The following is a 24,972-nucleotide window of genomic DNA, read 5'->3' on the forward strand; positions in this document are numbered from 1 at the left end:
CCCTCTGTTGGCTGGCTTCCTGTCGCAGCTGCCCATATTGCTATCACAGTCTTTCTTGCCTATATTTGCTATCGCAATCCTTGTTCACCTCTTTACTTCAATAGAGATTGAAGATATTTCCTTTAATCTGAATTCCTGACTCTGGCTGATTTTAAATACGCCATCATTACACACTGCGACCAAGGCTGGTCTGAAAGGGTTCCAGAAAGCTGGCCTGGGCAAGGAAGCTAGATTGTGAAGGAGATAATGGAGGATTTGGACTTCAACATCTGGCTATTCTTATAGTGATTATGGAACTGAAACAAAGGCTGCTCCAAGACTTCCAGAAAACCATCAAGGAACACTACATATTGTCACCCAACATGGGGCTAAGGATTTAAGTCCAAAATGGCAAGATTTCAGTGGAAAAGTCTCTGATCCTGATTTCAGTGGAAAAGTCTCCTATCTTGAGTACAGTGAAAAAATCTCCATGACCCAGAAATTAGGGTAAGTACCAAAATAGACAAGAAGGAAACTTTGTTAAGAACTCAACTACTGTTTCAGCTGAAATAGGACAAATGTTTAGAAAGGAGCCTTTTCCACTTCAAGGAAAATGTGTCAAAAACATAGTTAAACTCATAAAAAATCAAGGTTTGATTGTAACTTGGGAGCAGATCATTGAATTTTTAGATACATTACAATACATATCTCCTTGGAACTCTAAAAAAAAAAGAATTAGTTCCCAGATGAGTGGAAATTAGTAGGAAAGCAACTATGTGAATATTACAATGATAATGTTCCTGATTCAATTCCTGAAGAAACATTTTATTCACATAACTTAATACATTTGGCTTTAGGAAATTATATAAGTTATAGAATAAGGAAAAAGAAGAAAGTTCAGGAGGGAGAGGTGAACTAGGTGAAAAGGATGAAGAATTAGACAAGAAAGGAGTTAAGTACAATTTTGATGAAAATAAGGAGTGTGGTGCTTCATAGCCATTAGGCATTCCCCAAACCCTGGCCTACGCCCCTAAATCCTTTATGGGTAGAAGGAGAAGGAGAAGGGGAAGAGGCAGTGACACAATCAGCTCCACTTATGAAGCAGCCTATAACAAGATTACAAAAGGCACTAAGTAAAGCTAAAAAAGAAGGACAGGATATATCTGATTTTATAGAAGCATACGGTGTGATTGAAGAATTTGATTCTTCAGGTCAACAAAGGAGAAGATACACAGAGGAATCATTGGATTTCCTGAGATAAAAAAAATTGTTAAGAGTTTTACAGGACTTCAAAACCAGTAGGAATCATTGGATTTCCTGAGATAAAAAACTGTTGATAAGACTGTTGCAGAACTTCAAAATCTGCAGGAATCATTGGATTCCTTGAAACATGATAAATTATTGTAGGACTTCAAAACTTGCAGGAATCATTGGATTCTCTGACACATGAAGTAATGGACAATAGATTGGTTTTGGACTATTTCTAGGATTTATGGACATGTATAATTAATTCTTCATGTTGATTCATATTGTTTGTTATGTAATACCTCCCTGTTGATGGATTTATGTATACTGGTTTCAAGTGAGACTCTTGAGAAACCCGCTAATCTGATGTGATTCCCCATTTTCTTTTGGTTTTCATCTCCCTTCCTGAGTTGTCAGGGAGAGCGTGATCACCTCCTTTTTTGGTGTTTTCACCCCTTTTTTGAGGAGTCAGGGAAGGTGTGACCACCCATGTTCTAAAACAAAAGAAAGCAGGAGATGTTGTGGTCCAGAACTGTGAAACAAGCATTTTTACAAGATGTTAAATCAGTAGAAATTGATAAATACAATGGTTATCTAGTTTAGCATGGTGCTTAATAGTTCTCTAGTTCAGTACCTGTACTTAGTATTTAATATAGTTCTACAAGATTCACACCTATGAAAATGTAATTTATAAGGGAGCATATAAGTTGGGAGCCTCAGCCAAAGTCAGACAGAAGACTGGAGGTGGGAGCTCAAGCTCTTGGAGTCAAAGAGAAAGATTCATTCCATCTTCATCAGCCTTGTGGTGGTTAGCCTGGCCTCCTGCTCCCCACACTGAAACCAAGACTCCAGAGGGCCTCAAGAAAGCTAACCAGGTCCCAGGCAAGGAGATAATAAAGGATTTGGACTTTAACATCTGGCTATTTTTGTGGTGATTACAGAGGTGAAACAAAGGCTGCTTCCAAGACTTCCAGAAAACCAACCAAGGATATTACACCTAGTGATTGGAAATCAATAGCAAGGACATGTTTAGAACCTGGACAAAACTTGTTGTGGTTTTCTGAATATAGTGAACTCTGTAGGATACAAACCCAATGAAATAGGCACACTAGAGTTAATATACAAATCACTTTTGATCAACTAGCAGCTAAAGGTCAATATGCAAACGCTTCAGCACAGATTAATTACCCTTTGATAGCATATGAGCAAAATGCTGCTGTTGCTATCAAAGTATGGGGCACCCTCCTGGGACAAGATAGAGGGGAAGCCTTCATAAAAATAGATCAAAGTACAAATAAACCCTTTGCTGATTTTGTGGGACGTCTGCAGACAGGTGTCACAAGAACCATTGGTGAACATGCAGCTATAGGAATAATGATCAAACAACTGCCTAAGGAAAATGCTAATGAGGTTTGTAGAAGAATTATTCTGGGGCTACACAATGATGCTCCTTTACAGGAGATCATAAGACGCTGTGCCACAGTGGGCACAAATGTCTTTTTTACCCAGTCTATGATGCAGAAGAACATTGGAAGACAGGGTCCTTCTTGGCAAGGGACTTCCAGAGAGTCTCATCAATGCTTTCGGTATGGTAAAGTAGGTCATCTGAAAGTTCAATGTAGGTAAAGAGAATGAGTGAGAGGACAGGATGGGAGAACAATACTCAAAACCCTATGCAACATCAGCTTCCACTGGACCTCAGAATGTAGATTGACTCAGGGAAATGAGAGGCAGGGCTCAGCTCTAAGACCTCAAATAAAAAACAAGTTGGGCATGATGGCAACTGAGGTTATACCCAGAAAGTCTTTAGAAGTTCAGGACTCTAATATGATCAATCAGCAGAGAAGCAATCAGATGGGAGAAAGGGATTACAATTGGAGAGAATACAGGTTTTTAACCCAACAGAAGGGCGGTGTCCAGTGTGAGCAGCTCCAATATAATCTCCAGGTGATGAGGAGAGATCTAGAAAGTGGTGGATGGAAGAGACCAGATAGGTTAATTGCTTGGGAGAAATGGTTTGCTTGTATCTCTACAGATGGAGAAGGAATCAGATGGATGCCAACGAGCATCTTGAGAGAGACAGAAAAAGAGAAAAACCTCAAAACAAAGGAGAAGACCTAAGAAATATTTGACACTGAAAGAGCATGGCTAATAAGGAGACTGTTGCGGGACTTTAAAACCCACAAGAATCATTAGATTCCCTAAGCTGAAAAATTGTTGATAAGACTGTTATAGAACTTCAAAACCAACATGAATAATTGGATTCCCTGAGATGAAAAATTGTTGATAAGATTGATGCAGGACTTTAAAATCTGCAGGAACATTGGATTCCCTGAAGCAAGATAAGACTGATAAACAACTTCAAAACCGGCAAGAATCATTGAATTCCCTGAAACATGATAAGGCTATATAGGACTTCAAAATCTACAGGAATCATTGGATTCCCCAACACATGATCAGACTGTTGCAGAACTTTAAAACCTGCAAGGATCATTGGATTCCCTGAGATGAAAAATTGTTGAAAAGACTATTCCAGAACTTCGAAACCAGCAGGAATCATTGGATTCCCTGAGACATGATAAGACTATGTAGAACTTCGAAATCTGCAGGAATCATTGGATTCCCTGATGCATGAAGTAATAGACAATAGATTGGTTTTGGACTATTTCTAGGACTTATGGCCATGTATAATTCCTCATGTTGATTCATGTTGTTTGTAATACTTCCCATGTTGATGAATTTATGTATACTTGTTTCAAGTGAGACCCTTCAAAAACCTGCTAATCTGGTTTGATTTCCCATTTCCTTTGGTGTTTTCATATCCCTTCCTGAGATGTCAGGTAGGGTATGATAACCTCCTTTTTTGGTGTTTTCACCCTTTTTTTGAGGAGTCAGGGAAGGCATGATCACCTTTTTGGGGTTCTCACCTTCTTGAGAAGTCAGGGAGGGTGAGACCACCTTATGTTCTAAAACAAAAGAAAGTGGGAGATGTTATGGGCCAGAACTCTGAAGTAAGGATTCTTACAAGGTGTTAAGTCAGTAGAATTGATATCTAGTTTATCTAGTTTAGCATGGTGCTTAATAGTTCTCTAGTTCAGTACATGTACATACCGTGTTTTCCCCATAATAAGACCTATCCCAAAAATAAGCCCTCCCCTTACTGTGTAAGATTCCTCTAAAACAAGCCCTCCCCTGAAAATAAGCCCTATTGAGATTGCTATTGTAGTGAAGGCGATCCCCTGTGCTACACGCTATATTATAGTACCCTCTGTATGCACCGTCTTCCTCCTCCCCTACCCCCCCCCCCCGGGTGAAACGCATGCCGTGCTCCGAGCTGTATCCAATCAGAGTTGCAGCAGTGAGCGTGTCATCCTGTTCTTTCCCAGTGATTTGCTTGCTGGCTCCATTGAGAGCAGTGCCACGGAGGAGAGCTGAGGCAGGACAACATAAAAACTCGATATGTAAATGAGAGTGAGGGGGCATGATGGAGGATAGAAGAACTCAGGGGGCATCGTGGAGGATAGAAGGAACACTCAGGGAGCATGATGGGGTTAAAACATTATTGAGGGGCATGATGGAGTGAAAAGAAGGACTGATGGTCATAATTTTATTATTCTGTCTGCACGGGTCACCTGTGTTTTGGCAATTCGTTTGGATGGAAAGAAAGCCACACCTCTAATCATCAGTAAGGGCAAGAAAGATAAGATTGAACGTGTATCAGGCATTTACGTTCTTGAAACCGAAAAAGCCTGGTGTACACAAGCTGTTATAAGAAAGTGGGTTGATTTAATGCTGCCACTTGTTATGCGAGGTAACCAAAGAGGTCTGATAATCTGGGATTCAGCCAACACTCACCGCGCTAAAGAAATGAAGACCTTCCTTGCAGAGAGAAGAATAGATCAAGTAATGATTCCTGCAAGAATGACTGCCTATCTCCAGACCCTTGATATTGCAATAAACAAGCCATTCAAGGACCATTTGCACATGGAAGTCAATGACTACATTGAAAATAGAATGGAAAGAAATCAGCGTTGGAAACTTTGTGAAGCCCTGTCTGCAAGAAGTTGTGACTTGGGTGAAGAAGTCATGGGATAAAATTACTGACATCTGTGTGGCCAAGGCACTACAAACAGGTTACCTGGACATGTTCATTTAAAGAGAGCTATATTGCTGGACATGACAGATTGGGTCCACTTCTTCTGAAGGAAATAGAGGTGCAAGACATCCAGGATGGAATTCAGGGTATGGACAATTATGACGATGTTGTTGAAGAAGATGACATGATCATTACTGAATAAAGGTACTTTTTTTTGTTCACATTTACCTGTTTATTAAAATTGCTGTCAATGTTCATTAAAATAAGCCCTCCCCTGAAAATAAGCCCTCTGGGGTTTTTCTGTCAAAAAAATATAATAAGACAGTGTCTTATTATTGGGGAAACATGGTAGTACTTAATATAGTTCCACAAGATTCACATTTATAATAATGTAATTATAATAGAGTATATAACAGCCATCAGGGACTGAGAGCCATATTCATTCGATTCATTTCACTCCACTGTGGTGGCTGGCCTCCTGCATTTCCCCCACTGAGACCAAGGCCTGTGTGAAAGGCTCTTGGGAAAGGTGGCCCAGGTCCCAGGTAAGGAAACTAGGTTGTTAAGGAGATAATAAAGGATTTGGACTTTAACACCTGGCTATTCTCGTGGTGATTACTAAACTGAAAGAAGACTGCTTTAAGAAGATTAGTCTAGGACTACTCATTCAATTGAAAATCTTCTATTCAATTTGAAGATCTCCCTTTGATTTCAACTTAAACTGCCCCTAATCCCAGGTCAGTATCTGCCCATAAAACTAAGTACTATTGGCAAACTCTTTACAAAAATCTCCTGATTGAATTAGGGGTTTTTGTCCACTAAGAGAATTCCTTTCTTACTGAAATCAGGAATAAACTTTCCTTTATTGCCACAGATACTCGGGTTCCTCAAGTCTTGTCATGTGGATCTGTGTCTCTCTTTCTTTCTGAGTACAGCCTTACACCTCATTGTTTTTGGTGGCCTGTATGGGGATTCTCAAGAGAGCCCAGCTGTCTGAGGTAGAGTCCCTTTTCCTCTGACCGTTTTCTATAGCAAAGGGCAGCCCAAATTCCTGGGACATTTAGACTATCTGGGGCTCTATAACCAAGCAGATTTTTTTTTTGTCTGAGGATGCTCAGCCATAAAACTCCTATGAGTTGACAAATAGAACAAAACAAAACAAAACAAACAAACAAACAAAAAAACCTTAATCGGGGAAAGTTTTTGTGTGTGTCTCTCTTTCTAGGGGCGCCTACAGAGAACAGAAAACTATAGAACTGGGAAAGCTTGGGGCTTTGGGCCTGTGGCAAGAATAGGATAGTTTATTTCCTCTATTCCTGAAGTTTCTCCCCTAGGCTGTCTCTTAAAAAACAAGAGACAAATTAGGCTTGAAACATTTTAAGAGCAAAAAGCTCATTTATTTTTGCAATCCTCTCTGGCCTCAATATACCTTGGAGAACCAGGAGAATTTCTCCTCTTCAAGGAGTTTCTCAAAGGTTTACCTCATGGCTCCTTCCCCAAGGTCAGGATAGTATTGGGGTTTCCCCATCATTCTGAAGGGGTTGTCTTCATACACTATTCCAGCTCTCTCATCAAAAACATCTTTTTGTTTGCTATAATATTTACTATTTCCAACTCTTTTCTGTAATAAAACTTCTTGAAAGCTAAGAGTGAATGAACAATTAAAGTACATGCTTAGTTATCAAGAATAATTCAATAAACAGAAAGCCACCAAATAGCCTACTTACTTTGGGGGTTGGGGATCTTTTCTAATAGGAGCTTCATGGTCTCTCAGAATTCCACATCTCTACCCAGAATTTGTCTAAATTCACAACTAACTTAAAGTGTCTTTCTGGCATTTTTCCTGGGACTGGTCTGTGGCAATTGTCCCAAGTGCAAAAATTATTCATGGCTCTGAAGCTGGTACTATCTCTTGAATTTTTTTCTCTTTCTAGTCTCTTTCCAATGTGTTTCCTCCCATCTAACTATGCTGAAATTTCTTTAGAGTTATCATTTTGATCTCTGAACTTTGAATGCATGAGGATTACCAGATATAATACATAACAATTATATATAATAAGATTTTACATCACAAATAATATTTTCATGACAGGTTTCATTAGTCATTGCAAATGAATGAAAGAATTTAATGAAAAATAAAAGTCCAGGAAGATTTAAAAGAAAACAAAAGCAATTTGTGATTAATCATGGGATTATATATTTGTAGACTTCAGATGTCACCTAATGTAGCCCTCTCATTTTACAGATGAAGAAACTAAGGCAGAAAAGTCAAATGATTTTTTTCAAAGTCACCTAGTAGGATTTGAATTGAGGTTGACTGTAATGGGCTGAGGCTTGAGTTGATGCATTGAGGTCCTAAGCACATGAGGCTAAATAGTAATTGGACCATACTCTATTAATGTATATGCTTGGAGAAAGAATGGCCCCCACCCACTCTTTGTGCAAGTCCTGATATGTTGTATAAGAAATGATGATTTTGGTGGGTGGAGGCAGGGGAGTGGAAAGGGAAGCAGAAAGAGAGACTGCTGGCTGGCATCTTGTCATGGCTGCTCACATTGCTATCGTGATTGCCCTTCACCTCCAATCCCCTTTTCACCTGCAATCCCCCTTCACCTCTGCTAGCTGGCTTCCTGTTGCAGATGCCCATATTGCTATCATAATTCTTCTTCACCTCTACTGAGAATACAAATTGAAGATTTTTTCCTTTAACCTGAATTCCTGACTCTGGCTGATTTTAAATACGCAGTCATCACAGTTGACTTCAAATCTAGCATTCTTTCTATTATATCATACTGCCTCTAAAATGAAATTAATATAATTCATAGGAGACTATGTGATCTGGGAGCATAATAAAATAAAAAGATAATGCTTTGCCTGCTACATGAACAAAGCATGCTTGACCTTGTACTTTCTTTTACTACTGGCTACTAATCTGAGAATGGTCTCAGGTGATTACTTAATTTTAGAAAATCATCTTGGATTTGAGACCTGATTACTTCAGATTAGTTTAGTCTCTGTAAATTTATTTTCACAGGCACAAAAGAACAGACCCTCACTATCTGAATTTCTAGGTACTTTCTGAAGAATGTCATCATACTCTCTAAATTAAATATATTTTTTACTTAGCTAAGATAGTGGGAACTGTGCTATAAACAGAAAGCCACAAATCGTTGTGTAGTATTGAAACTAGATGGAAACAAGGTGTACAATAATATTGTGATTTCAAAGATTTCTAATTTGCTTATTTGGGAAAATAATTTCAAATACTGTTTATATATAATTAGCTGAGAAAATTACCAGTGACAGAACCTATCTGTCATTAACATAATTACTGAGTCTTCAAATGAAATATTTGAATAATAAATTTACTTGATTTTAAAAGAGCTTGACACCTAAAATTTCTTGTTATGTGTATATATACATACACATATATACACATGTAAAATATATGAGATAAAAAGCATATAACGTATAAAATAAATGATATATAAATAATATACAATATGATACATATATGTATAATTTTTATATATAATAGTTTATCTTATAATGTATATTATATGTTATGATATATACAATTTATGCACACCTAAACGTTTATACATGTCTGCATATTAAATATGTGTGTGTATTTTAAATACATGTATACAATCAACCAAAATGACTGAAAACTAACAAGAGGCATTTTAAAATTTTTAACCATTCTTAATAGTAATTAAATAATTGTAATTTATTACAATTACAAACAGGAAGTCATTCTTCCTGTTTAGGATTATCAAAAAACAAATAAACAAACAAAAACCAAAAACCAAGAGTCTAGAGATGCTGGCACTTAGGGACTAAGTTCTAATCCTTGTCCTATTGTTGACCTACTTATTACAAAACTTTAGACAAATGACTTATTCTCTTCATCTATCACTTCATTTGTAAAAACAGCATGGAGAGACTTCTGAAGATTATTAGAAGGAATAATATGGATTCTAAGTAAGAATATATAAAGTGGATATTTCCTGTAATGAAGTGTTAAATACCTGAGTATCAACCCACTTGGTTCCATTTTGGGTATGGATTACTTTTCCATAGTAGTGGACAGGAAGCATGAATTCTGGACGAGCTTTCTCCCAGGGGTTACCATGTCGAAGCCAATCATCTGCTTCTTCAACCTAGGAAAAAAGACATAACCCAAAGGTTAAACTCTAAGCCCTAAATTTTGTTAAACCAAAAATAGAGCTTTTGCTTAACTCAAAAACTCTTAAGAGAAAGGATAAATGTAGTTTACACTGAGGAACATTTGCTAATTAGGTTGCTCATAACATCTCTTTTCTTCCTCTTATAAACAATGCTTAACTTCTGTTTTAGAAGATGTTTGAAAATTGTAGCATGTGAACATCACTGTCCTAATTACTATTCAGTTTAATGGCTCAATGGACTATCTGTGATCTAAGAAAAAGGGCAAAACAATACTGAAGCACAAAATAAAACAATACTGAAATACAAAAATAAAGCAAAGAAACAATCCATTAATATTAATTATAAGCAAACTATGAATGTGATAAGTGCAGGAGTAATTCATAGGTGTTACAAAGACAGAAAAAAAAAGGAGTCATTATTTCTTTTCAATAGCCAGAGAAAAATATATGAAAGAAGTGGGGTTTTTATAAGTCATTCATATATAAGAAGTAAAAAGATTTGGTGAACTGCAAGACAAAAGTTGTTTTAGATATAGGATGAGTACATATAATATGAGAATAGGAAGGCTCTAGGTAAAAATGTAACAAAGCCAGTATACTAGCATTTAGAATTTTGATTAAAACTTTTTCATTAATCATGATATAAAAGTGTTTTTTTTTTGTCCTACAAAACTCAGCCCAAAAATAGCAAAAGAAAAGAAAAAAAGGAAATAAAGATTTGAACAAGAATTTCTTAGCAGTTAGATAATTGTTTCCAGATTATTCAACTAAGAACTCACTAATTTGTTTTAATAACTAAAAACTCTTCTGGTCACAGACAAATATGTTTTCAATAAAAAATGGCCTTTATTCACTTTACTATGACAGGGAAATTTGTGTATTAGCATAAGTTACAGTGATAAAAAAAAAATCCAATCCAAATTGAAACCAAAGGCTCCATGCAATCTTGGTTGGTTCTAAAACTGTGAGTGAGAATTGGAGAAAAGTGGAACATTTTGTCAAAAAGAGCATTTAAATGGAAAAAATCAACTTATCAGTGCCTGTATGGTTTTCTTCCTTTAAGAAATAAAAGTGTTCAGAGATGAGAGAATATATTCTATTTCCCTTAGGCCTATATCACATGCCCCCTTGATGATTTAGAAAGGCAAATTTTATAGAGGTGATTTTTACTGTCAATGTCTCAGTGTTATAAGTTTAAATTCCTTATGAATCTTTTAATTTTTTTAACCACTGTTACATTCCCATCAAACAATAATCTGCTTTAAGTATTTAAGTAGGATGACAAAGTCCTTAGGAATCCCTTTTTTCTTTTTATCTTGTATATGTTTTTTTGGCAAGATATTCTTTAAAATTTCCTTGATTTTAACAACTCATGTCTAAATTAAGGGGAAACCCAGATCATGAAACAATACTTCATAGAAGATCTGAAAAAGTATGAAAAGGTTTCCATTTAGCTTTGTAAGGGATCCAGAATGGAGATGAAGTCTCTTTTCTACTTTGCTTTCTTCTAGATTAATGAAGCTATATATTCAAATCCTGTGGCTTATTTCCTTAAAAGCTTTAAAACTCTGTTCTGAAGAAAATAGACATAAATGAGGAGGAGAAACACAGAACAAGAATTATTTACATCAAAGAAGGTTTTTATTTCAGTTTCAGCACAGATACTCAAAATAATGTAAAATAATATAGGGCTCAAAATAATATAAACTTGGGTGTGTATGGTGTTCCATAGTTTATGGGAAAGCAGCCAGGTGCCAACTTGTGTGGATTTGACAGTGTACTTGAAGAATTACTCAGTTAAGCTTGCAGCATAGATAAATCAGGGTATTTCATTAGTGACCTAAACAAAAATTTTCACTGATACTCAACATTGCAGTTTATCAATTTCAGTTGTTGAACAAGTTTGCTTTTATTGATGGGAATAATAGAAAAACGTTTGTTTCTTGGAAAACAGAAATGTTGTTTTTCCATCTTCTGTTAGTGGCTATATGATGATAATAAAAATGAATTATATATCTCTGAGCTATGGCATTGTTACTACAAACTGAACTAACTTTTCTACTTAAACAAGTTATAAATGTGTAGTTAAGTTTCAGTTATGATGAAAAAGACTGAATCAGTTTTTATCCCTATTTCCCATGTTCTCTCTGAATTGCTGGGATACAAAAAAGAATTTATTAACAAAGTTTAAGCCAGTGGAAAGGAAAAAATTGAAACATTAAAAAATTCTTTTAGTTTTACAATGAACATTTTATTATATAAATCTTCTGAGAAAGACTTAAAAAATCCAATGTCCTTTAAAAATCTTATTGGCCTTGGAACTTTTGACTAATCAGTGACCCTTTTCCTCACCGTTGTTATCACACTTAATTTTAGGAAACTTTTTAACATGGAGTAGAAGTACAGCAATATTTTCTATTTTTTACCAATATGCTTACTATTTCATAGCATATTTTATTTATTGGACTTGCCCTATTTTCTTTAAGTGCTATCCTGTAGATATGTGTTATTGTATTATACATTATATTATTTGTCCTTTGGATTCATTATATAATAACATCTCAAAATTTGATGATTAGAAACAAGTTTTAGAAGGTTTTGAATTATGAAAAATAATTATTTCTTCCACATTATGACTTTCATCAAAGCAGTTTTGATAAGTTATGGATTAGCATAAGAAATTAAATGGGAGTTTTGTAGATGCCCCAGATGACAAGCAAAGACCAGCAAATGACAGAAACCAAATATTTAACCCAAATTTTACAAAAGGGATTTATAAAAATTTCATAAAATAAAAAGAAATCACATTTCTTCTCTGGTATGAATGGAAAGCCCCAAATTTTTTGGGGGGGTTTTCAGATCATAGAGATACTGTGTCCCTAATCCTATTCAGGGCTGCCTGAATGGATAACTATATTATGAATTTTTTTCTTTTAATGAAGGTAGAAAAACATATCTCTCTGTATAATTTCTATATATTTATATGCATATTACATATGTACATATATATACATACATATATATTAGTATGACAATAAAGGAGGTAATAAAAAAATGACATCATTCACATATGCTTTAAAAGCATCAAAAGGTAAGCCAGTTTCATATGATTTTGTTCTTTGTAACATTTTGTGGAGCAAGCAGCTATTGGCAGAAAGTATTTTTCTTAAACTGTTTGACTCACAGAAATTAGGGGAGAACCTTTATTTTGGGGTTACATTATCAATTATTTGACATTGCATAAGTCCAACCAAGGAAAAACTATGGAGTATAAGAAAATCAATGTAACCCCCTTTTCCTATTCTGGAAACAATCCCTCTTATCCTTTTTCTCTAAATTTAAACATTCCTTTTACATTTACTTATGACACTTAGATATATGGCTATGTCACACATTATCTAACTGTATTAGTGACTGGGATATTAGCTACACATTCCCCAGTTTCCCACATCAGTGTATTGATGGACACTGTTTTGTAAGCACTCTCAGGAGATGAAATGGTCAAGCCTACTGTGCCTGGGAGGCAAAGGATCCATAGGCTGGACAGGGACAGATTTTACCTCTCCAGGGGATATCTCAGTAGTCCCAGCTGCATACAACTTTATTCTCTCCAATTGTAATCCCTTTCTCCCATCAGGTTACTTCTTGGATGATTGATCATGTTGTAGTACTACACTTCTTAACACTCTCTGGGTGTAACATTGGCTGCCATCATGCCCCAACTGTTTTTTGCCTGGGGCCCTGGAGCTGTTCCCCGCTTCCCATTTCCCTGAGTCAGTCTACTTACTGATGCCCAGTGGAAGCCTCTGTTGCATTTTGGACATAGAATTTTGGGTCCTGTTCTCCCACCCTGTCTTCTATGGCAACATTGAGCTTTCAGATGCCCTACTTTACCACATTGAAAGCATTGCTGAGTCTCTCTGGAAGTCCCTTTCCACAAGGGATTTTGTCATCCCATGTTCAGATCTTGAAAAGTTTGCATCATAACCTGGATATTAAAAGGTATTTGTTCCCACAAACCTCATTTTCTCTAGCAAGTTGTCTTATCATAATTTCTGTTGCTTCATTTTCACCAATAGTTCTTATGACAGCTGTCTGCAAACGTCCCATGAAATGAGCAAAAGGTTTATTTGGACTTTGCATTATTTCATGAAGGTTTCCCCTCTATCCTGTCTTCCTGAGAGGGTGCCCCGTGCTTTAATAGTAGCAGAAGCTGTTACAGGGCAATTAATCTGCTCTAGAGTGTCTGCATAAGGACTTAAACTTGCTAGTTGATCAAAGGTGACTGATATATTAACTCCAGGTTTTCTATTTCACTGGGTTTGTTATACTATAGAGTTCACTATACTCAGAAAGCCGAAGCAAGTTTTGTCCAGGTTCTGAACATGTCTTTGCTATAGAGATCCAATCACTAGAGGTTAAAGTTTCATAAGCCAAATTCTGTAATAACATCTTAACATAAGATGATGTAGCCCCATAAAAAGTGCAAGTCTTTTTCAGGTCTTTGATGATTTGTAGATCAAAAAGAGTATATCTTCTACTTTCTTGACCTGAAGAGTTAAACTGTTGAATCACAGGATACATTTCTATTCTCAAATCAGATGTATCCTGTCTTTCCTTTTTAGCTTTAATTAATGCCTTTTGTAATTGTGTTATAGCAGGTGCACAAAGCTGCTGCATGGGTGGTGCTGATGGTGTCACTATCCCTCCCACTCCTCCTCCTTCCTCCACCCATGAAGGCGAAATAGAGGGGGGAGGGTCAGGACATGGAAAATGCCCTAAGGGTGCCTGCTGAGAAGCACTACACTCCTTAAGTTCATTAGCACTGTACTTAACTCCTTTCTTGTCCAATTCTTCATGATTTTCAGCTGCTCTTTCTCTTTTTTCCTTATTTTAAAACTTGTGGGATTCCTTAAAGCTAATTGCATTATGTTGTATATGTATAGAATGTTTCCTTAGGAATTGAATCATAACCATTATCACTGTAATATTTAATTAATCTCTCTCCCACGAGTTTATATTTTTAAAATTTTTCTTCCTTAGGGAACTAAGAAGACGTGCACTCTAATATTTCTAAGAGTCCAGTCATCTGCTCCCAAGTTACCAACAAACCTTGTTTCTTTATTAATTTAACTATGCTTGTTACACACTTCCCTTTGGGTGAGGAAAGCTCTTTTTTTAGTATTTGCCCCATTTCAGCTGAAAAAATGAAAGTGACTAGTTTACTCATCCTATTTCTGGGTCACAGAGACTTCTCCACTCAACTTATGATGGTGTCAGTCAGGCTGCTGAGTGTAGGTCCTTACATTTAGAGCCTCAAAATGTAGTGTGCTTTTTTCAGTGCCCCATGTTCATATAGCATCCGGACTACCTTTCTGGAGGATCTTGGGACCATCCTTGATCTTAGGGGAGGAGTGTAGGAGGCAGGAGAGCCACCAAGAGGATGGACAAAGATGGAATATCTCTATTTCCAGTCTTTTCAGTCCTTAAATACTTTAGGATGATTACATCATTACAGTATGTGTATATGTGAACTAGAAAACCATTACATCACCATACTAAGTACTAAGTATATGTGAACTAGAGAACCATCATCTCATTAATCACACTGAGTTAACAGCCTACTGTAAGTATCTTTGCTTCAAGAATACTTTTCTCAAAGTTCCCCAATATCTGCATTCCTCTACAGGACTATTGTATCCTTCTCAGAAGAGTCTATAACTAATATTTTCTTTTGGGTCAAGCTCCTGGCATCAGAAGAAGTCACTCAGGTATAAGAAGGGTCTGGGAAATAATGTATAGGAACTTTGCCTTTTGGTTCCAGAAAAGAAATTTTAATAGAAAAACCTGATCTAAAATTTTATTTGATCTAGAATTAGTACATCTGTACATATCTTACCATATAGATGTTATTACTATAAAATGTCAAGAAATTCTGAAGTAAGATGAAAATAAAAAGAATTGTTCAGTGGGATCAGTCTGTCAAACATTTATTAAAGACATACTGTGTGCCAGGAAATGTGTTAACTACTAGAGAGACAAAGGAAAAAATCCCTGTTCTCAAGAAACTCACAAACTAATTGGGAAGAATTTTCCAGTAGAAACTAAAAAAAAAAAAAAAAAAAAAAAAAAAAAAAAAAAAAAAAAAAACAGCTGAAAAGAAAAAAAAAATAGCTGAAAAATGTTTCAGATTTCAAGAATTTTACCGATTTGCCAGGAAAGACCCTCAAATAAGAAGAAAAGTGAAACAACATTACAGGATTATGATAAATTCATGAAAAAGATTGAATGACCAAATGTACAGAGCTGTGTGAATTACTCGGGACAAGCAATGATTTTGGAGTAGATTTTATTATTTTACAACAATGTTCATGCATGTTTGTTTCTACTAACACTAGACTAGTGCCAAATGCTGGGCTTTGATGAGATCTAGCCAGAATGTGCTGGTATCCTCATTATTAATGGCAGAATGTTAGATTTATTACGTTGGGGTATATTTCAGTGGCTGGTCATGTTTTTAATTTTTTCATTTTTAAAGAATGGCTATTGCTTCAAGAAAAGGTCAAAAAGTATAGTTCTTACAAGGCACACTTGAATAAATTGTTAGTGATATCAATGTCACTATTGTGGAGAAGAACTTACAGGATCATTGAAGTACCTAACAAAACAGATTCAGTCACATTAAATAGTGCAAAGAAAAATGTGGTTGAAAATAAAAACACAAACAAATGCAACAAAATAATTATTGCTAAAAACAGTCAAATTCATTGGCATAAAATATGCAAAACACTAACCTTAAAAGTACCTTTAAAAAAGTAACCTTAAAAGCTTCTTAATGAAACAAGGAGAAGAAGAACAATAAGGACAGGTATACATACATGTGTACACACACACACACACACATACACACACACATATATATATATATATATATCATGTATATACAAATATATGTGTGTATGCACACATATGCCAGAGGAAAAATAATGTAAAGCTAGATGATTGACAATTGGGAAATGGTCATATTTACTGAACTCAGTTTTTCACTCAAGGTTACATTAAACTTGCCAAAAGATGTCTAGATGGGCATTTATTTTTGGTCCAGTGAGGCTGGAATTCTTATCTCTATTATTAATGTATTGTTATAACAAGAAGCAGAATTATTATGTAATTACAGAAATTCCCAAATGGAGATAAAACATTTTTAAAGACTTACACCATGCCATGTTTCATGAAAGATTAAGAAGTTTATCGAAGGTAATTACTGTTATATAAGAAAATTCTCCTTTAAATTCACCAGGAGTAAGTGTTTTGAATAGTTCATTTTAAGTTAGTTCTACTTTTGTAGAGATTTTTAAAATTTAAGATCTTATTTGGTTTTATTAGTTTAGCTATTCCAAATTATTTTAGTATTATTCAATTTCTTTTGCGATCTCAGTTTTGCTTGGATGGATAGATTTTCAAAATTCTTTTTTATTTGTCCTTTTTTATTGTAATTTCACTTTTTCCATTTGCTGTTTTGTTGATTTAATTTTTCCATTTTTTTTCTAATTAGGTTGGCTAAAGCTTTATTAGTTTTATTAGTCTCTTTAAAGAATCAGATTTTAGTTTCATTTCTACAGTTTTGTTTTCTGGTTTATTTTTAAAATTTTAATATTTCCTACCTTGTGTTTATTTTAAATTGTTAGCTTTCCAAATTTTTTCCCCCACTTAATAGTATTTTATTTTTACAACATATAAAGATAGTTTTCAACCTTTATTTTTGTAAGATTTTGAGTTCCAGTTTTTTCCTTCTCTTCCTTATCTCCCTCCTCCCTAAGATAGCATCACACACACACACACACACACACACACACACACACACGCGCGCGCGCGCTATCTATCCTGGCTTTGGGTAGTTTATTAAATAAAGGGCAATTTTCAGAATTACAACAGTAATCACATTTGTTGAAGAAGGATTAAGCAACTTAGGATCATATTTCTTAGTAATTTAGAAACAAAATTTTTTGAGGATACATGGAGTAGTTTGGAAAAGAAATATGTCAGACATATAGTATAAGTATGCGGGTCCAGACTATAAGGTAATGAACTGCCTGCCTACTTAACCAAATTTCTTACATTTTTAGAAATATCTTGTACAGAATGCATATCTAAATAAAATTTTACATTAAATTTACTACAGTTATACATAAAACAAAAGTTACATCTAACAGATGAATTAAACACTGTTCAAGACATTTACATCTACTTAATTTATTATTATTATTTTTTTAAATTGCTTCCCCTTCTAAATATGTAATTAGGAACTTTTTGCCTTCACAGATATAAAAGGCACAAAAATCAATACCTAAATCTCATAGAAAGACTTTTTAATTAAAAATTATTTGTTTAAAATTATGTTTTTGTGTATAATTTATGTAACTACAATGGCTAAACAAATTATGATACATAAATTTAATGGAATATTACTGTATTATAAGGCGTGAAGAAGTCAGAATATCATGTGATGACATATGACAATGAAGCATGAAATAACCCAAAATTTGGAAAACAATATATCTAATGATCACAATGATATAAATGGAAAGAAAAGTAAAATTAAATTGATCACTATGCATTTTGAATGCCCAAACTTGGCTTCTTTTTCAGGAGCTGAGAAAATGAACGTCCTGTCCTTCTTGGAAGAGAGAGAGGACTATGCTTTCTTCATATTGCATATGCTTAATATTGCCTATGCTCTCCATCATGGTTGGTGTGTAAGTTGGTTTTGCCAAACTACTCTTCCACATCCTTCTTTTTTAATTTCTTATAAAGGATAGCTTCCTTTGTAAAGCTATAAGCAGAAATTATGATGTGCAAACAAAATATATTGATAAAAAAGAATTTATAAAAAAGAAATCTCTATTGCATAGCCTATTCCTTGTAAGCAGTACCGTTAATGATTGCTATCCACTTTGAGTGTTCCTTATCCTGCCATGGCTTTTATAGACCTTAAATTTAAACTAAAATTCATAACTGAATGTCATCTTTTCTTCTATAGATTAAATATGAATAAGCTATTATTCAATTATTCAATGAAATTGAATACATTTATTCAATTATTCAATGAAATATTCATAAAGTGTTTTGTGCCAGAATTGGTGATTCAGAGTCAAAACAACAGTTCCTGCCTTCAAAGATGTTACTTTCTACTGAGGAAGGGAACATGTAGATAGAAAAGCAATTGCAAAATGAGAGCAGTAATTGGTCAGGAGATCAAAGAAAGGCTTCCCAAAGGAAGGATATATTCTGCCTTGAAGGAAGCTAGGAATTCTGTGAATGGAAAAGAGAATGAAGTGAATTCCAGGCAAGGAGGGAAGCTTTTGCAAAGACATGGAGGAAGAAAAATTGAGGAAATTGCAAATAGCTGGAATCAAACAAGTATGAAGGGGTATAATATAAATTATGTCTGGAAAACTAAGTTGAAACTTTTTATCATATCAAAGAAATAGAGGAAAAGTGAATGCACACCAATTGTGGAAGGACCAAATATTGATATGTAAAAATATGAAAATATGATTTCATCAGAAGGAATGGATATAAAGCATTTAGAAAATTGTGAACCGATGTAGAGCAAAGTAAGGATAAATAGGAAAACAATTTATATTATGCTATAATTACACAAAGGAGAACACTGAAGGGCCCCAAAAACTCTGATGAATGTGATAACTAATAATGATTTCAAAGGTCTGATGGTGAAACATGTCTTTGACAGTAAGTAATCTAAAATAGGTTTTACATGTACAATCATGTTAAATATATTTCCATATTAGTCAAGCATAAAGAAAAAATCAGAACAAAAGGGAAAATTACGAGAAAGAAAAAACAAAAAGCAAATGTAAAAAAGTGAAAATAAGCATGCTTTAATCAGCATTCAAACACAATTGTTCTTTCTCTGGATATCAATGACATTTTCCATCACAGGTCTTTTAGAACTCTCTAGGATCATTGTGTTACTGAAGAGTTAATACTGAAGATTATCACACATAAATGATTATCATACAATGTCGCTGTTACTTTGTACAATGTTTGGGTTCTGCTCACTTCACTGAGCATCAGTTCATATACATCTTCCCAAGTTTTTATGAAGTTTTCCCATTCATCATTATTTATGGAAAAATAGTACTTCATTACATTCATATACCACATCTTGTTCAGCCATTCCCCAGCTGATGGGTATCTCCTCCATTTCCACTTTGCCAACACAAAAAGATCCGCTATAAATATTTTTGTATACATGGGTCCTTTTCCCATTTTTTATGGCCTCTTTGGAATACAAAATTGGTAAGTATTGCTGAATCAAAGGATATGAACATTTTCATAGGCCTTTGGACTTAGTTCCAAATTACTCTCTAGAATGATTGGATCAGTTCACAACTCCATCAAAATAATGCTTTAGTAATTCCTGTTATACCACATCCTCTCTGACATTTACCATTTTCTTTTTGGGTCATATTAGCCAATCTTATAGGTATGAGTGGTACCTTAGAGCACTTTCAATTTGCATTTCTCTAATCAATAGTTATTTAGAGATTTTTTTCCAAATACTGATAGCTTTAATTTCTTCATATGAAAACTGCCTGTTCATATCTTTTGACCATGTATAAAGAAGGAATAACTTCTCTATATATTTTAGAATGAGGCCTTTATCAGAAACATTGGCTATGAAAATTGTTTCCCAGCTTTCTGCTTTCCTTCCAATCTTGGTGGCATTGGTTTTATTTGTGCAAAACCTTTTAAATTTAATATAATAAAAATTATCCATTTTGCATTTCATAATGTTCTCTATTTATTATTTGGTCATAAATCCCTCCCTTTCCATATATGTGACAGGTACCATCTCTTGTTCTCTTCATTTGCATATATTATTACCCATTTTATCTAAATCATGTACCTTTTTTGACTTATCTTAGTATAGTGTATGAGATATTGGTCTATGCCTAGTTTCTGTCATGCTACATTCCAGTTTTTCCATCAGTTTTTGTCAAATAGTGAGTTTTTATCCCAGAAGCTGGAGTCTTGGTAGATTACTATAATCATGAATTACTTATCTTGTGTATCAAACATATTCCATTGTTCCTTAGCCAGTCTGTTTCTTAACCAGGACCAAGTAATTTTGATAATTGCATTTTCCAATCTAGATTTAGGTGTGGTACAGTTAACGAACTTCATTTGAAATTTTTTCATTAATCCTTGATATTTTTGACCCTTTTTTCTTCCAGATGAATTTTGCTATTATTTTTTTCTAGCTCTATAAAATATTTTTTGGTAGTTTGATTGGTTTGGTAAGTAGATTAATTTAGGTAGAATGATTTTTTTTTTTTGTATTACCTTGGTCTACTCCTAAGGCCAATTTATATGAAATAAGTGAATTTAATAAAAAGAACAAATATGCATATTAAGCAATTTAAAACATACAAAACATAATGTTTATAGTGAAAGTTACATTTATTTTTTAAGAGGAATTAAACTGCCCACAGTAGCATGGAAAATTTATTTATTGCTGATTTAAGATATATATATATATATATATATATATACTTACACACACATATATAAACAAAAAAGTATAAAAATTTGTCCAAGTTCAGCAAATATAAATAGCAATCATACTTCCTTTTCTGATCATGAGAGAATTATTATTGTATTCTCTTGTTGTATTGTATTGTATTATTGTATTATACAATAATAATTAGGCATAGCATGAAACGTTACTGTAAGTCTATGTAGGAATTGATTATAAGTCAATATTATTTATGAAATTTGTTTCACGTTATTAAAAAAATAGGAACATTGGTTTTTATGTTCCCTGTCACTAAATAAAGCCTTTATCATTTTAGTTGAAGCTTATGTCTAGTTCACAGAAGTACTTAATATTAAATAAAACAGAAAGAAATAATTTTAAAATAATGTATTTTTTGAGTTTTAAAAGTATTCAAAATATTTAATGTGTCCAAAACTACAGAAACAATTAAAATTCTAAAGGATGTTCTGATCCAGACTTTAAAGAGGAAGAGAAATTATAGTTGGAAATTTATAGATATCTACCTGCCATCCCTCTCGGATCTTCTGATTGAAGATTCCATATTCATATCGGATACCATATCCATAGGCTGCAAGTCCAAGTGTTGCCATAGAGTCTAAGAAACAGGCTGGTATATAAGAAACACAAAATACATTCATTTATATTTAAATATATAATTTATTTTTTCCAATTACACATAAAAACAATGTTGTTGAGTGGTAAGAGCTGTGATTTTTCTTTTGTGAAAATGGTAGTGAGACATTTTTGGTTCATTCTCATAAATAAGTAATGAACTATTTGGCAAAATTAATTATAATCCTACAGTGGGAAAAATGAGCATTTAATGAAATAGCAAATTTCCAAGATTCTTGATGAAAGGTCAGAATGGAATAGACACTTTGAAATGACACAGGATTTTTAAAAAACTACATGTGTTTGTTAAACTGGAAGGTTCTATGTGGTAACAAATTGTTCAGTAATTTCAATAAATATTTACCTATTATGTGTCAGATACTGTGCTAAGTGCTAGAGACACAAATAAAAAGAAAGAGTGTTGCTGTTCTCAAGAAACTTTCAGTTTATTGGAAGAGGACAAGACAAAAAGGAAGCTGAAAGCAGGGATAGGGAGATACCAGGGATTACTCAATAGAGGAGGGGCAGCTTCTTATATAGAGTTGAAATTATGCAGAGCTGGAGATGGGAAGTGGCATTAGGTGGAAGTCCAATTTCTGCCCTTTATAAAAAGAAGACATTGTGAAGAGTTTAGTGCTCCACCCTCCAAGCAGAGAGGAGAGGAGACTGAAGGAAGCAGAAAAAGTTTTGCGTAGCCAAGGTTTGAATTAGCAACATTATGATGGTATAAGGAGTGAGCATCTTAAAGCAGAGATACAGCTATGAAGTGTAATGACAAGACAAAGGAGAAGGACAAGAAAATAAGTCTCAGAATATTAATGTCTTCAATAGTCATAAAGAAATGTAAGTGAGATAGTTAGAGATGGCTTTGTTCTGTTTTGATGGTATTATGAGAAAACGTAAATGATTAGTAAACCTTTAGGGAGAAAAGAAGGAGCATGAGTAATTTCATCCTCTCACTTAATAGGGCTACATAAAATGAAGAGTTTTCAAATATAAAGGAAAGTTGGGGGAACAGGGCAGCCATCATGTCATCAAGCAAACATTTATCTCCTCTTCATGTTCCTCTTGTGACTTTGCTATCTCTTGCCTTATTGCTATTGCTAACATATCTAGTACTACAACAAATATAGTTATATATTTATATAATTATCTATAACAAAAGGGGATAAAAACATTTGTGCTTTAATCCTATATTTATTGGAAAAGCTTCCAGTGTATCTCACTTGCCTATGATATTTATTTTTGATTTTACATTGTATTTTATTGTTTTTTTAAAAAAGTTTTATATATATATTTATACATACATATAGACACACATAATTGAATGTTTTTTAAAAGTTCATCTATGCTTATGCTTTGTAGAGTTTTAGTGTAAATATGGGTTTTACTTTGTCAAATTTTCTACGTTAGTTCAGATGATTTGAGAGTTTTGTTATTAATAATTGGCTGTTTTCTAACACTGACCATTCTCACAGCCTTGATATGAATCCAAATTGATCACAATGAATAATTAGATGAGGTCTTATAATATGTCTGATATCTTCAAAAATACAAAAATACACACAGTAACAGAATGTCAATTACTAATGCTAAGTAACACAATCTCAGAAAGGGAAGTGAAAATAGATATAAAAGAATTACCAAATAAATAAAAATTATTTGGTCTTGATGGATTTACATAAGAATTCTATTAGATTTCTAAAGGATAATTAGTGCAAACTTCAGGGAAAGGAGCTAAGATAGTAAAGTAAAGGAAGCACTCAGCCAAGTTCTCCCAATATTCCCCTCCAAACAACTTTTAAAAATGCTTCAAATACAGTTCTGGAGTGGCAGAACCAACAAAAGGAGTGGTGACAGAAATAGCAGTTGGGGGAGCTCTCAAGTCAGAGATGATAAGGGGACTTGGCAACTGTTCATAAAAAGATAAATGGGTCTCCCCAGGATCTCCTGTGTTAGTGCTGCATTCAGGATGGGATGCTACTTAACAGCTCTATTCCATATACACTCTTTTTTTCCCCCCCCATATATACTCTTTTGGGTAACAGCTCAAGCACAGGGAAGAGTCCTTCAGTAAAGAGGAAGCAGGGGCCCTGAAGAACATTATCAGTTGTGATCCCGAGGAATCGATGGCCCTTAATGGGTAATGAACAGAGTGCAGCCCAAGAGAAGAGCCATTCATAGCTTTCCTCAGATCATTCCATTTTGGACACACTGAAAACCTCCAACCCCCTAGGAAAAAACTTTAAAAACAACAGGTTAAAAAACCTGAAGTTTAGAACTGTGTCATAAATACGGTTCTGATATCCAACACATGCAGAATAAAAACAGGAAAAAAAAAAAAAACATAGGCCAATTTTCTTAAGGCATATCAATGCAAAAATTTTAAATAAAATATTATCAAGGAGAAAATACCAATATATCACAAAGATCATAAACCATGACCAGGTGGGATTTATACCAGGAATTTACAGCTGATTCATTCATTATTAGAAAAACTTTAAGCTGTTTGATGTATTTGATCATATCAATAACAAAACAACAAAAATCATATGATTACCTCAATAGATGAAGAAATATTTTGACAAAATGTGACTCATTCCTACTAAAAATATTAGAAATAGGAATAAATGGGATTTTTTCTTGAAATTATAAGTAGTATCAAGTGAAAATAAAGAACAAGAATTATCTGTAATTGGGATAAATTTGAAGCCTTCCCAAAAAGGTCAGGCAAATATATTTATTATCACTCTTGTATTATTGTTCTAGAAATGCTAGGTATAGAGGAAAAAAAGAAATTGGAAGAATAAAAATAGGTGACAAGGAAACAAAACTATCATTCTTTGAAGATCATATTATGATGTACTTAGACAATTCTAAACAATCAATTAAAAACTAATTGATTTAACAATTTTTACAAATTTGCAATATTTAAAATAAACCCACCTAAATGAGGAGCATTTCTATATATTACCAATAGAGTCCAACAAGAAGATATAGAAAAAGAAATTCCATTTAAAATATTTGCATACAATATAAAATATTTGGGAGTCTACCCAATAAGACCAAGGCAGGGATTATATCAACATCATGATAAAACACTTTTGACACCACTAAAGTCACATCTAAATAACTTGGAAAAATATTAATTGTCCATGAGTACGCCAAGCCAATGTAATAAAAATGACAATTTTATCCAAGTTAATTTACTCATTCTGTACTATACCAATCAAATTACCAAAGAATTATTTTATAGAGTTAAAAAT

At 34.0% G+C, this 24,972-nt stretch overlaps 1 protein-coding gene across 1 annotated transcript in view; it reads right to left on the reverse strand.

Moving 5' to 3' along the window:
* LOC127549785 (glycogen phosphorylase, liver form) overlaps positions 1-24,972 on the reverse strand; it is a 97,282-nt gene that overhangs the window by 41,835 nt on the left and 30,475 nt on the right. Inside the window, exons 4-5 of the mRNA XM_051978107.1 lie at positions 21,598-21,701; positions 9,352-9,483 (exon numbers count right to left, since the gene is read on the reverse strand). Of these exons, the coding sequence (XP_051834067.1) occupies positions 9,352-9,483; positions 21,598-21,701 (236 nt within the window). The remainder of the gene's footprint in view (positions 1-9,351; positions 9,484-21,597; positions 21,702-24,972) is intronic.

This window comes from Antechinus flavipes, chromosome 2 (genome assembly GCF_016432865.1).
Source record: "Antechinus flavipes isolate AdamAnt ecotype Samford, QLD, Australia chromosome 2, AdamAnt_v2, whole genome shotgun sequence".
Taxonomy (NCBI): Eukaryota; Metazoa; Chordata; class Mammalia; order Dasyuromorphia; family Dasyuridae; genus Antechinus; species Antechinus flavipes.